General features: G+C 51.8%; 1 protein-coding gene across 4 annotated transcripts; it reads left to right on the top strand.

Annotated features, from left to right (window-relative positions):
* Positions 1-866: 866 nt before the first annotated feature.
* On the top strand, positions 867-8,114 carry LOC117030678 (solute carrier family 22 member 6). Of its 4 annotated transcripts, none has more exons than XM_033120873.1 (10): positions 867-1,507; positions 1,863-1,966; positions 2,195-2,349; positions 3,509-3,677; positions 4,128-4,251; positions 4,409-4,524; positions 5,573-5,787; positions 5,925-6,033; positions 7,351-7,554; positions 7,850-8,114. In XM_033120873.1, exons 1-10 carry the CDS (start codon positions 1,145-1,147, stop codon positions 7,938-7,940), a joined length of 1,650 nt encoding a protein of 549 aa, XP_032976764.1. In that variant the 5' UTR covers positions 867-1,144; the 3' UTR covers positions 7,941-8,114. The 4 variants fall into 4 exon arrangements, with proteins under 4 accessions (XP_032976764.1, XP_032976766.1, XP_032976767.1 ...); XM_033120874.1 differs by having other exon boundaries at positions 1,145-1,507; positions 7,483-7,554; XM_033120875.1 differs by lacking the exon at positions 4,128-4,251 and having other exon boundaries at positions 925-1,507; positions 1,886-1,966.
* Positions 8,115-12,084: the final 3,970 nt, after the last annotated feature.

Genomic DNA, 12,084 nt, shown 5'->3' on the forward strand with positions numbered 1-12,084 from the left:
CTCTTGGCACACACCCAAACCATGATCCAACCAGTCAGATCCCACAGATACTCACCCAATCGCAGCTCAGCACTGCCTTGAGCATAAGTAATGTCAGGTGATGTAGAGTTGTGGCGAGAAGTAAAATAAGTTCATGTTCATTGCAAAAAGGGGAGGGCGGCAGATTTGAATCAGGATAAGTTAGATGGTAGAAGCTGAGACACTGACAGAATCCATTTACATCATGTACGATGTTGGTCTTAGTTCCCACTCCTTGAAAAGCAGCCTCTGACCTCTATTGTTTCTTCCAGTTAAACAAACTATGGTCTTATAAGATGTGAGCTGTCCTCAGAAGACTGATGAGGGTTGCCGATTTTAGCAAATAAGAATACAGAATGCCCAGTTAAATTTTAATTTCAGATCAATAAATAATGTTTTAGTGTAAGTGTATCCCATGTAATTTTAAGGACATACTTACACTAAAAAAATTTTTTTTTATTTGTTAGTATGATATTCAAATTAACTGCGTGTCTTATGTTTTCTCTGGCAAGCTTCCCAAAGACAGACCGTTAGAATCCTATCTGCTGAAAAGGACAGAAGCCCCTTAAGAGGCCAACACACTTCCCACAACCCAGTCCTCTCATTAAAAGGAAGACGAGGTCCCACGCTGTCCTCTCCTCCCCACAGATGCCCAAATGGGTCCCCCTGGTCCATCCTCTCCCACTACCTTCACCTCAGTCATCCTTTCCTGTCCTTTATACCCACTTGGAGAAATTCCACTGGCACACGTATGCTTGGAGGGTTAATCATTCTGACACCAAGTCACACTTTAACTCCTTCCCTCCAGACCAAGGATTAAACCGTGCCCACGTAGGGGTCAGGACTATAGCAGGCCCTAAAAGCTGAGACCCCACCAAGTGAGAAGAGGCTACAAAGGAAAGAGAGGGATAGAACAAGGAGAGAGAGAAGGAAGGAGGGGTAACCTGGCCAGGCTGCTGTCCCCCCTACAGGGCCAGCTCAGATTCAGCTCTAGGAGCAACTCAGCTGAGGAAGCAACAGCAGCCCCTCTCCTCCAGCAAAGAACGGCAAACAGACACACACACACAGACAAAGGCGTTCGGACCAGAAGTCCTCAGCCCCCAGCCACTCAGCCGGGCCTGGCCCCATGGCCTTCAATGACCTCCTGCAGCAGCTGGGGGGCATCGGCCGCTTCCAGCAGATCCAGGTCACTCTGCTGCTCCTCCCCATGCTCCTGATGGCCTCCCACAACACCCTGCAGAACTTCACGGCCGCCATCCCCACCCACCACTGCCGCCCACCTGCCGAGGCCAACCTCAGCAAGGAGGGGGAGGCCTGGCTGCCTCGGGACAGACAAGGTCAGCCCGAGTCCTGCCTCCAGTTCACCTCCCCCCAACAGGGACCACCCTTTCCCAATGGCACAGAGACGGATGGCGTGGGGGCCACAGAGCCCTGTACCAATGGCTGGATCTACGACAACAGCACCTTCCCTTCCACCATCGTGACTGAGGTGAGGATACCTGGGGCCCCCTCCCTGTGCCATCCAGATTGTGCCTTCCCCTCTGAAACACACACACACACACACACACACACACACACACACACACACACACTCTGTCTCAAATTCTCCAGAGGCCATGTGAGAAGACAGAGAAAGTTCAAGACGGGGTCCTTTGTAGGAAATGTGAATGTGGGAGTTGCAGGGCCAAGAACAGTCTCTCAGCTCCTGGTCTCAGAGAGACAAAGAGCAAAGAGAAGTCTCAGGGGAAGAGAATGCAGCCCTCAGAGGGCCAGCCTGAGGGAGGGTAAGGGCTGCCCTGCAGCTCAGGCTCATGTCCGCCTGACCCGTGCCCCTCTCTCCACAGTGGGACCTCGTGTGCTCTCACAGGGTCTTACGCCAACTGGCTCAGTCCTTGTATATGGTTGGGGTGCTTCTCGGAGCCATAGTGTTCGGGCACCTGGCAGACAGGTCAGTGCTGGGATTGGGGGCTCCTTGGTTGGGCTCAGGGGGGCGTAGGTGGGTGGTGGGCATTCCTAGCTGAGGCTGCTTTGAGGACCTATAGCACCAGCCTCATGATACTTCACAGGTCCTCAAAAGACCCCCATCCCAGGACCTCACCCAGGGTACGCACTCCTCTGCCTGCCCAGCCCCCCACAGTCCTCAGGACCCCTCCTGCACACCTTCCCTCCCCCACAGGCTGGGCCGCAGGAAGGTGCTGATCTTGAACTACCTGCAGATAGCTGTGACGGGGATCTGTGCGGCCTTCGCTCCCAACTTTCCCATCTACTGTGCCTTCCGTCTCCTCTCGGGCATGTCGATAGCTGGCATCATCCTCAACAGCATGACCCTGAGTGAGGGATGCTAGAGGGCAGGGCGGGTCCCTCCACACTCTCCTCTCCCCAGCCCCCCCTCCTGAGCGCCGTCTGCCCTGGGCCTGTCCTTTGGGTCTGCCTTTCCCGCCAACATAACAGCTTTTTTCTTAGACTCATACCATCTTGAGCCCTCATTTAGATATGGGCTTGCAAACTCCACGGTTAGGTACAGGCGGTTCCTGTAAATGACTAGAGCATACTGGGTACAAGATGCATTAGGGAGTGGGGAGGACTGTGTCTGAAGGAGTGTCACACCCATCCAGAGGGGCCACAGCCACTCAGCTGGTCCAGGCAGGGGGTCTCAGGGCTAGCACATCCTCCCCTCTCCTTTTTATTATTGTGAAATAGCCCAAGTTTGTAATGTCGGGAATGAATTCTGATGTTCTGAACACAGGGCAAGCCAGCGTCATATAGGGCAAACACATTTATGGACTGCATATGGCCTGTCCAGGAGCCATCACTGTGCTCCCTCCTGATAGATCGCCCCCTCCCCATGTTTCTCAGATGAGAAACCTGAGGCTGGGGAGAAGGGAAAGGACATACCCAAGGTCATCCTTCAAGCCCTGAAGGGAATCAAGGATTTAAGATTCTCTGAACTAAAGGAATTAACCAGGACGAGGCTAGGGCCATGGCAAGACACCGAGAGAATCCGTCCCCAAGCCCAATCTATTTCCATGCTGCTGCCCCAGGAGCCCACCAGGGACGGGGCTGGGTCTCTTTAGACTGCACCAGAGAGGTGCTCTCCCTCCCACCTTGACTCTCCAGGACAGAGGAAAGCCGCGGCCTCCTCCAGGCTGCTCTGGCCCCTGAGGCTGGAATGGGCCCAGGCTGAGGAAGGCCCGAGAAATGGCTGCTGTTGAGGATGGACTCAGTGATCAGAAAGACTCTGAAGGCAAAGGGCACCCTAGCCAGGACTGTAGTTCAGAAGAGCAAAACACAGCCGGGGAGTAGCGGGGACAATCCTGGGGATTCTGAACCCACCTCCCCACCCCTGCCGCCACTGAGTCTTCCGCTTCCCCTATCGTGGTACCCAGCCCCATTTGATGTATCTTCCACTGAGCCTTGGGACAGACCAAGGTTTGGATGGAGACCTGGCAGCCCAGGAAGTTGCACCACTCTGTTCTAACCCTCTTTCCAGATGTGGAGTGGATGCCCATTCACACGCGGGCCCATGTAGGCACCCTGATTGGCTATGCCTACAGTCTGGGCCAGTTCCTGCTGGCTGGCGTGGCCTATGCTGTGCCCCACTGGCGCCAACTGCAGTTGGTGGTCTCTGTGCCGTTTTTCGCCGTCTTCATTTACTCCTGGTACGTGGGGCCCAGGGTGGGCGAGGGTGCCACAGGAGCCCAGAGGGTTGCGAGGGACAAGACATCCTTCAGATCTCATTAAACTCCCACCCCACAGAATCAGAGAAGGTCAAAGTCCAAAGGTCAAACCCAGACCAGTGCCTGAGTCTAATAGATGGGGAAACTGAGGCTGCTCCAGGGAGTCCAATTCTCTGGCTTCCCCCAGGTCTCCAGCCTGCCTGTACTGCTCCCTTTACCCAGTAGTACCCAAGAGCTGAGTTTCTGGGAGAAGGAGTCGTCACCAAGTTGGGCACTGCTTTGTGGTCCTAGAGAAAGGGAGTTGACAAAGTCCCTGTGCAGGGGGCTTAAATAAAATCCCACTACAGGCCCCTGGCAAGCCCATCCCCTGCCCCCAGCCCAGCTGACTGGTACTGAAGCCATACCCACACTCACCCCAACCCCCGCTCCCAGGTTCTTCATCGAATCGGCCCGCTGGTACTCCTCCTCCGGGAGGCTAGACCTTACTCTGAGGGCCCTACAGAAAGTGGCCCGGATCAATGGGAAGCAGGAAGAGGGGGCCAAACTAAATATGGAGGTGAGACCCCCCCAACATCTCCCATGACACCCCCCAGGGCTCCAGCCCGAAACCCTGAACTCAGGTCCCAGGACCCAGAGGTCTTCCCTAAGTAAGGGGCTAGGCTGAGAAGAGCTCCTGGGGGAGTCCAGGCCCTGAACCCTGCCCATCCTGGCAGGTGCTCCGGGCCAGTCTGCAGAAGGAGCTGACCATGGGCAAAGTCCAGGCCTCAGCCATGGAGCTGCTCCGCTGCCCCACTCTTCGCCGCCTCTTCCTCTGCCTCTCCATGCTGTGGTAGGCCCAGTAGGACAGACCGAGAGACAAACAGCTGGTTGGAGAGAGGGGATGCAATGGGTGGGAAAAGCCTGAGAGGGAGGGAAAGTCAGCTGGGCTACCATGAGGGGCAAAAATCCTCCAGCAGGGGGAGTCTTGAAGAAGCAGACGACCTCCAGCCTCAGTTCAGTTCTAATCCTCAAACTGGGCATCGAACTCTCCTCCATTTTCCTCACCTTTTATCAACTCTATTCCAATACAGAAACACTTCCTCAGGATTGGTGGCCCCCAGAGTCAATACAATTACATCATGAAGGCAGATACCAGTCTGGCTTGAAACCATTCGGAGAGTTTACTGGCCTTATGGTACCTGCCAACAGCGCAGGCACAGGCACTAACGTGCCGACAGCTCATCCCCAAATGCACATTTTGGCTAAGGCTGGTTTCAGTCAATAATCTTCCTTTCCCGTGGCAACATTCTCCATTATCCTTCTTATGTGCTACCCTCCTGATCCCATCCCATAGCAATCCCATGACAGTTAAGAAAGGCATGGTCAAAGGAAACAATCCCACCAATGAATTCTTTGCTCCCAACTTGGGATTTACTCGAGGCTGTAGGTTCTATCCAATAACCTGAGCTTCATTTTGTGGCCTTTTGACACCTTAAGAAGCACAATACCTATCCCAGCACCGTGGACAGGTCCTGGGAGGCTATTGCCACTCCCAAAGCCTTGTCCCTAAAAATACGGCTTGGATATCCACCTGTCTGTCCTCCCTCAGTCCAGTTTCAGTAGATATGATTAAGACCAAAACTATGCAAATCCTACATAGCAACCAAGTGAAAAGTTCCTAAAACACTAGGACACTTGTTATCGGAAGACTGAAAATTTGGAATGCTGCAAGACTTCCTCACCATTTAAACTGGATACTGAATGTTAGAAGAAGGATGAGCTGAGGCAGATTCCAGTTCCTTAAGCAGGGTGCTCAGTGCAGGTCACTCTATTTTGAATGAGCAGCCCACGTGGAAGCCTTCCTAATAAACCCCATACCCCTCATCCCTCCCCACTAGGTTTGCCACTAGCTTTGCCTACTACGGGCTGGTCATGGACCTGCAGGGCTTTGGGGTCAGCATCTACCTAATCCAGGTGATCTTCGGAGCTGTGGACCTGCCTGCCAAGCTCGTGAGCTTCCTTGTCATCAACTCCCTGGGTCGCCGGCCTGCCCAGATGGCCTCACTTCTTCTTGCGGGCATTTGTATCCTGGTCAATGGGATGATGCCCCGGGGTGAGCACTCACAAGTCCGTTGGTCCTTCATCCATGGCCTCATCCCCAGACATGACCCACCTTCTCAGAAGGAGGGGGGCCAATTCCTCCCAGCCCCCATTCCCAAGATCCTGCTAACACCCGTCCTTTCTCTCTAGACCAGTCCATTGTCCGAACCTCCCTTGCTGTGCTGGGGAAGGGCTGCCTGGCTTCCTCCTTCAATTGTATCTTCCTGTATACTGGGGAGGTATACCCCACGATGATCCGGTGAGTGGCAGCCTAATGGGGGATGTTGGGGCGAAGCATTCCTCTGCACTCAGGTCACACCTCAGAGCATGGTCCAGTATGACCAGCCCAAAGCCCCCTCCCAGTACCCAGCAGTGCAAGGCATATAGCAGCCACTCAATACACAGCTGGTGGCCTGGCTAACGTAGGTGTGACTGCCCACTAAGACCTTACCTGACCCTAGAAGAAGAGCTCAGAAGGAGCCACCGACTGGGACAGGGTAGGGAGCCAAGAAGACATATCTCAGAGGCAAAGAATTGAAGACCCTCACCTTGATCTTCAAAGTACAAGTTAGAATTTGACACCAAACTTAAGTTCCATCTATAAACCAAGTGGTGCATCTGAAACCAAAGACCCCAAATGTAGAAGTATTTTCCTATGAAAGAAGCCGTATTTGATGGTATGCCAGGTATGGATAAACATAGCACAGTTTGTCCAAGGGCCAAGATTGGGTGGAGGGAGTATTTTTGAATTTAGAAACAAGAAACTCATGTCTATTTTAAGAATGGGATGCAAAATCCACCCAAGATGTCAATGAAATGTCAGGCTTCCCTAAGCTACGCGGAGTGAGAACCCTGAGGGTTCATGGTTACTGTGGCATGGTCTCATGGGATTTCAGGGGAAAGAACAAATGTATAAGGTACTCACTATGTGCCAGGCGCTGTCTTCAACTTTTTACAATTATCAACTCATTTAATCCACATAACAAGCCTATCAGGTAGGTATTACGATTATTTTCATTTTACACATGAAGAAACTGAACCCCAGAGAAGTTAAGTGACATACCCAAGGTCACACAGCTTATAAGTGAAAAAGCTTGGATTTGAATCCAAGCAGTTTGTCTCCCGAATCAATGTTTTTAACCTCTGCTCTCATAGAGAATGTTCTTAACCTATTCTTACTTAACTTGCAGTTTCCAGGTCCATTCCCCTGGGGATTCTAATCCAATAGGTCTGTGTGGGGCTGGGGCAACTGTAACTCCAAAATCTTCCAGGTGATCTGAGAACAGTTGGCCTACCTCAACTGTCTGCTCTGACTGCTAAGGGAACTCAGGCCCAGAACGGGAAAGGGACTTGCCCAAGGTTGCACAGCAAGTTAAGGGCAGCAGCAAAATCAATCTCCCGATTCAGTGGCCGGGGCCTTCCCAACTTGTTTTTGTTTTTCTCTTTTAATCTCTCAAACAAATGCTAAATTGGCTCACTAATCAAATGGGGAACAGAGGAGGCACCCAAGGGCACCTGAGCACTTCAGCATTCATGCCAGGACACTAACAACATCTACCCTCCATGGGCCCCGCAGGCAGACAGGCCTGGGAATGGGTAGCATGACGGCCCGACTGGGCAGCATTGTGAGCCCACTGGTGAGCATGACCTCCGAGCTCTACCCCACCCTGCCTCTCTTTATCTACGGCACCATCCCTGTGGCTGCCAGCGCTGTCGTTGTCCTCCTGCCGGAGACCATGGGCCAACCACTGCCGGACACAGTGCAGGACATAAAAAACAGGTGAGCCCCCACCTAGAGAGAAGGAAGGACTTACCCCAGCTCACACATCCAGACTGGGGTGGCACTGAGACTCAAACCCACGCCACCTTTACCAGGCCAGGGATCTTTGTCCCTGTTTCCCTAGTTGGCTGAGTCTCCTAGCATCCTTCCTGGGTCCCAGCTTCAGGCAGGGATAGATATTTATGGCAGAGAGTTGGTAGCTGGGCACAGCTAAGTGGAGAGGCCCTGGGACCCCCCAGTTCTCAGCCCTGGCCTGGAGGCGGCTTACCTAGGTCACCAATCTCCTGCTCCCCAGGAGGAGAGGGAAACCGAAGCGACAGCAGCAAGAGCAGCAGAAGCAGATGATCCCACTCCAGGCCTCAGCACAAGAGAAGAATGGACCCTGAGCAGCGGCCTTACAGAGCCCTAAAGGAATGAGGGTCCTACAGGTCCCGGGCCACCCACACCAGGAGGGAGAAGGGGGAATGGCAGCCCAAGCATGAGGGGCTATGGTCCAGGGAAGTACCTCCCCAGGGCCCCCCTCTCTGAATAGATTTCACCAAGACCACGTCATTAAAAGGTTTTTCTGCGTGCGGCATCTCCCTTTGTCTGTCTTGTCTTAAACAGCCACTACATATCAGCCAGTTTCGGGCCCAAAAGGTAATATAGCCCAGTCCCTACCCTCAACCCCCAGGACTTTCCAAACCATCCCAGACCTTGACACCCTCCCCTGTTCCTTCTTTCCTCCCTCATTCTCTAACATATTCAAATATTTCTGTGAATTTTAAATACTTATTCCCTCCCCTTCCCTGTCAGACTGAAAATTAAAAAGGCACTAAAATGAAAGCAACCAATCAGAGGCTTTGTTTTAGGCTCCTCCTCCTCTGTGAGAGCAAATGGGAACCTCTAGCAGCAAAGGGGGAGAAAAAGGATTACCACAGCTGTGACGTCAGGATGCTGACCCCTGCTTCTTTAGATTCCAGAAGACTCCAAACTCAAAACCAGTTTGCCACTGCTGGAGATTCAGCCTGATTGCCACCCTAACCCTTCTGGCCGCACTTCCTGGCCTTTCTTTGCTGCTCTGTCTCCTGTGGTCCCTGGGCTGGTGCAGGGGAGAGAGGACAGAAAGGGGTGGTGTGGGGCGGGAAAGGGGTGGGGTTAGAACTCAGCCAGATAGAGCCAGCACTGCGTACTAATTTGGTGCCAGGCACTGTCCTAAGCTCTTTGCATATATTATTAATTCATTTACTCCTCCCAGTAACGTTCTAGAGATAGGTGCTATTATTATCCCCTATCTTACAGATAAGGAAATCAAGGCACAGAGTGGTTAAGTAACTTGCCCAAGTTCACACAGCTAGTAAATTGTGGAGTCAGGATTAGAATGCAGACAATCTGGCCACTGTGTGTGCCTGACTCCTCCACTGCCCTGGACTTTGAGGCACTGAGACTTTGGCCTCTTCCACCCCCAGGGCCCAGCTTCTTCTCCTACCTCCTGGGCTGAAAAGAGAGCAAGAGGTCTAAGAGGCAGAAAAGAAGTGATCGTGGTAGGAACCATGTGAAAGGAGGGGTGGAAGGCAGCTTAGGGGTCACAGTCAGGAAAAGACAGGGATACCCAGTCACCTGTGTCAGCAAAGGTGCTCACTTCAGAAACACCTGGGAGCATGGGAAAAACCGCCCTTTTAGCACCAACAGGCAGCAGGAGGGAGGGGAGCTGCTGGTACACAGCCCTTTACTCGTTTCCCTGCAGCCCCTCATCCTTTAGGGAAAGTCCATTCCTCCCAAGCTATGCACACTATCTTTCAAGAGGGACCCTAGGGCTTGAGCTGAGTCAGGGCAATCTGGAAAGGATAGTGGCCTGGAGCTCCCCACGAAAAGGCCACAAAGCCCTGGCACAGCTCATGGCAGCTCAGACAGCAAAACTCCCAGGACGAACTGGGCAGACCTAATATCATAACCCACCCATGCCTGAGACATCTGGAGCCTGGGTGTTCCCCCACGGTACTGACATTCCCCATGCTCCCACAAGAATTTCTTGGCCATCGCAGGACCCAGTAGATGTCCAAGGGCCACCAGCCCCACCCCTGCTGCTATTTCTCAGGCAGCACTGCCCTCGTAGCTAACAAGGGGCACCTAGGATGGAGCAGGGAGACCATGTGGTCTAGCCCTGCTTCTGCAGACCTGGGGGTCTTGCAACCCGTAACTTGCCTTACCCCTGCCTCAAAAACCCGCCAGCAATTCTGATACGTTCAGACTCCTGTGGGTCTCTCATCGCTGTGCTTAGATCACCTAGTACCTATATCTGCCTCAAACAGAGCCAGCCCCTGGCCTGCCCGAGCTGCGCACACACCCCAACTGGTACCAGTCCTGGGGCAGACTCAGGCAGCTCACACCATCTGCACAGAACCCATTTCCCCAGTTCCTGGCCTGGGACTTCCTACACTCACCTCATGCCCTTGACCAAATGGAGCCTTTTCAATTTGAAGGAGTTCCCTTTTGTTCTTAATTTGCTGCGACATTTTATGATGGACATTGTAGATGCTGAAGTTTATCAAATGCTTTTTCTACATCTATTGAGATGATCATATAGTTTTTTTTTTTAAGTCTATTACTACAGTGAGATACATTAGTTGATTTTTTTTTTAATGTTAACTCAATCTTGCATTCCTGGAATAAATCTCACTTTATCAAGATGCATTATCATTTTTATATATTCTTGGCTTAAGTTTGATAAGATTATATTAAGGACTTTGCATTTATGTTCCTAAGGGATACTGGTCTCTAGTTTTCTTTTATTATCATGTTTTTGTCTGGTATTAGTATCAAAATGTTATAGACTGAATGTTTGTGCCCTTCCAAAAGTCATATGTTAAATCTAACACCCAACCTGATGGTATTTGGAGGTGGGGCCTTTGGGAGGTGACTGGGTCACGAGGTGGAGCCCTCATGATGAGATTAGTGTCCTTATAAGAAAAGACCAGAGAGCCAGCTCTCTCTTTCCACCATGTGAGGCGACGTGAAGTCAGCAGTCTGCAGCCGGAAGAGGGTCTCAGCAAAGCCCGACCATGCTGGCACCACAATCTCAGACTTTCAGTCTCCAGAACTGTGAGAAATAGAGTTCTGTTGCTGATGAGTTACTCCGTTTATGGTACTTTGTTATAGCAGCCCGAGCTGACTAAGACACAAGGTTCATGTTGCAAACCAGAGGATTTATGGGCTTCTATGACTCAGGCACTCAACATCGTCATGGATCTAGGTTAACTTCACCCGTCTCCCCTGCCATCTTCAGCAGGTCAGCCACGCCCCTGTGATGGAAAAGGGGTACAGGTATCACCTCCTCACACAGCAGCAGCATCCAAAGGCAAAAAAGGGTAGTTACTCCTCACACATCTCTTTTAAAGGGCAAGATGACCTTTCCCAAAAATGGCCTCTTCCACAATGGGCTTTCTGCCATACTTCTCGGCTGGAACTGTGTTACATGATGGATATAAGTGACACCCTTAGGGGCTATATTAGTCTGCTTTGGCTGCCATAACAATATGCTACAGTCCGGGTGACTTACACAGCAGAAAGTTCTGGAGTCTGGAAGTCCATGATCAAGATGTTGGCAGGTTTGGTTTCTCCTGAGGCCTGTCCCTCTCTTGCAGATGGCTGCCCGCTCTCTGGCTGTGTCCTCACAGGCCCTTTCCTCTGAGCACACACATACCTAGAGTCGCTCTGCTTGTCTAAACGTCCTCTTCTTCTAAGAACACCAGACATATTGGATTAGGACCCTGCCCTTCGGACCTCGCTTAACATTAATTAACCTCCTTAAACACCCTGTCTCCAAATACAGTCACACTGGGGGCTGAGGCTTCAACATATGAATTTAGGGGGACACAATTCAGTTCATAACAGGGCCAAGATGTCAGATACCTGGATTTACCTGGGCTCTGTTGAGGGTATAAACCGCAACATACTCAGACTCCTGAAGAAGAACACTAAAGCATCTGATGGCTCCTTACTGTGTCCGGTATGCTGTCACAGTGCTGGGAAGGAGAAAAATCGGCAGTGGATTGTAGAGGCTGTCATAATGAGGAAAGAGACACCACTGATAGAAACCCCTGATGAGGATGTACTCCTTTGAGTAAAGGGGAAACTGGCATGGCCCTGGCCTAGGAGGTCCAGGCTCTGGGAGTCACGTGGAGACAGTGCTCACAGGTTCGAGGAGGTGAACACTGGCATTTCGGTGCGGGCTCTTCAGAGCCTTTCCCCAACTCCAACTGACTCAAAGTGGCATTGAGAAAAGGGAGTTCAGTGCAGGCTTCATGTTGACACCAGCTGGGGCCTCCCTTCCTGACCTCAGCACTTTCCCTTCTTCTCCAAGGAGGAGGTCACCTGCTCTGGCCTAGTGGGGAGACCCACGCCGTCAGACACGGGGGCTCTGTGCATGTACTCCTTCACAGGAGGTAGTTTCTTCCACCCGATACAACTTGACCTGCCCTTTAGATCCCCTTGAACAAACCTTTAACCCTGTGAGTGCTAATAATTGAATGTCTTACTCTTAAGTCACAG

The sequence above is a fragment of the Rhinolophus ferrumequinum genome, chromosome 11 (genome assembly GCF_004115265.2).
Source record: "Rhinolophus ferrumequinum isolate MPI-CBG mRhiFer1 chromosome 11, mRhiFer1_v1.p, whole genome shotgun sequence".
In the NCBI taxonomy this organism is placed as follows: domain Eukaryota; kingdom Metazoa; phylum Chordata; class Mammalia; order Chiroptera; family Rhinolophidae; genus Rhinolophus; species Rhinolophus ferrumequinum.

What these genes read in the sequence shown, in the direction of transcription:
- LOC117030678 (XM_033120873.1), top strand. Translation starts at nt 1,145, where the DNA reads ATGGCCTTCAATGACCTCCTGCAGCAGCTGGGGGGCATCGGCCGCTTC. An exon ending in TTCGGGCACCTGGCAGACAG is followed by an intron (nt 1,967 to 2,194) that starts GTCAGTGCTGGG and finishes CCTCCCCCACAG; the next exon opens with GCTGGGCCGCAGGAAGGTGC. An exon ending in GTATACCCCACGATGATCCG is followed by an intron (nt 6,034 to 7,350) that starts GTGAGTGGCAGC and finishes TGGGCCCCGCAG; the next exon opens with GCAGACAGGCCTGGGAATGG.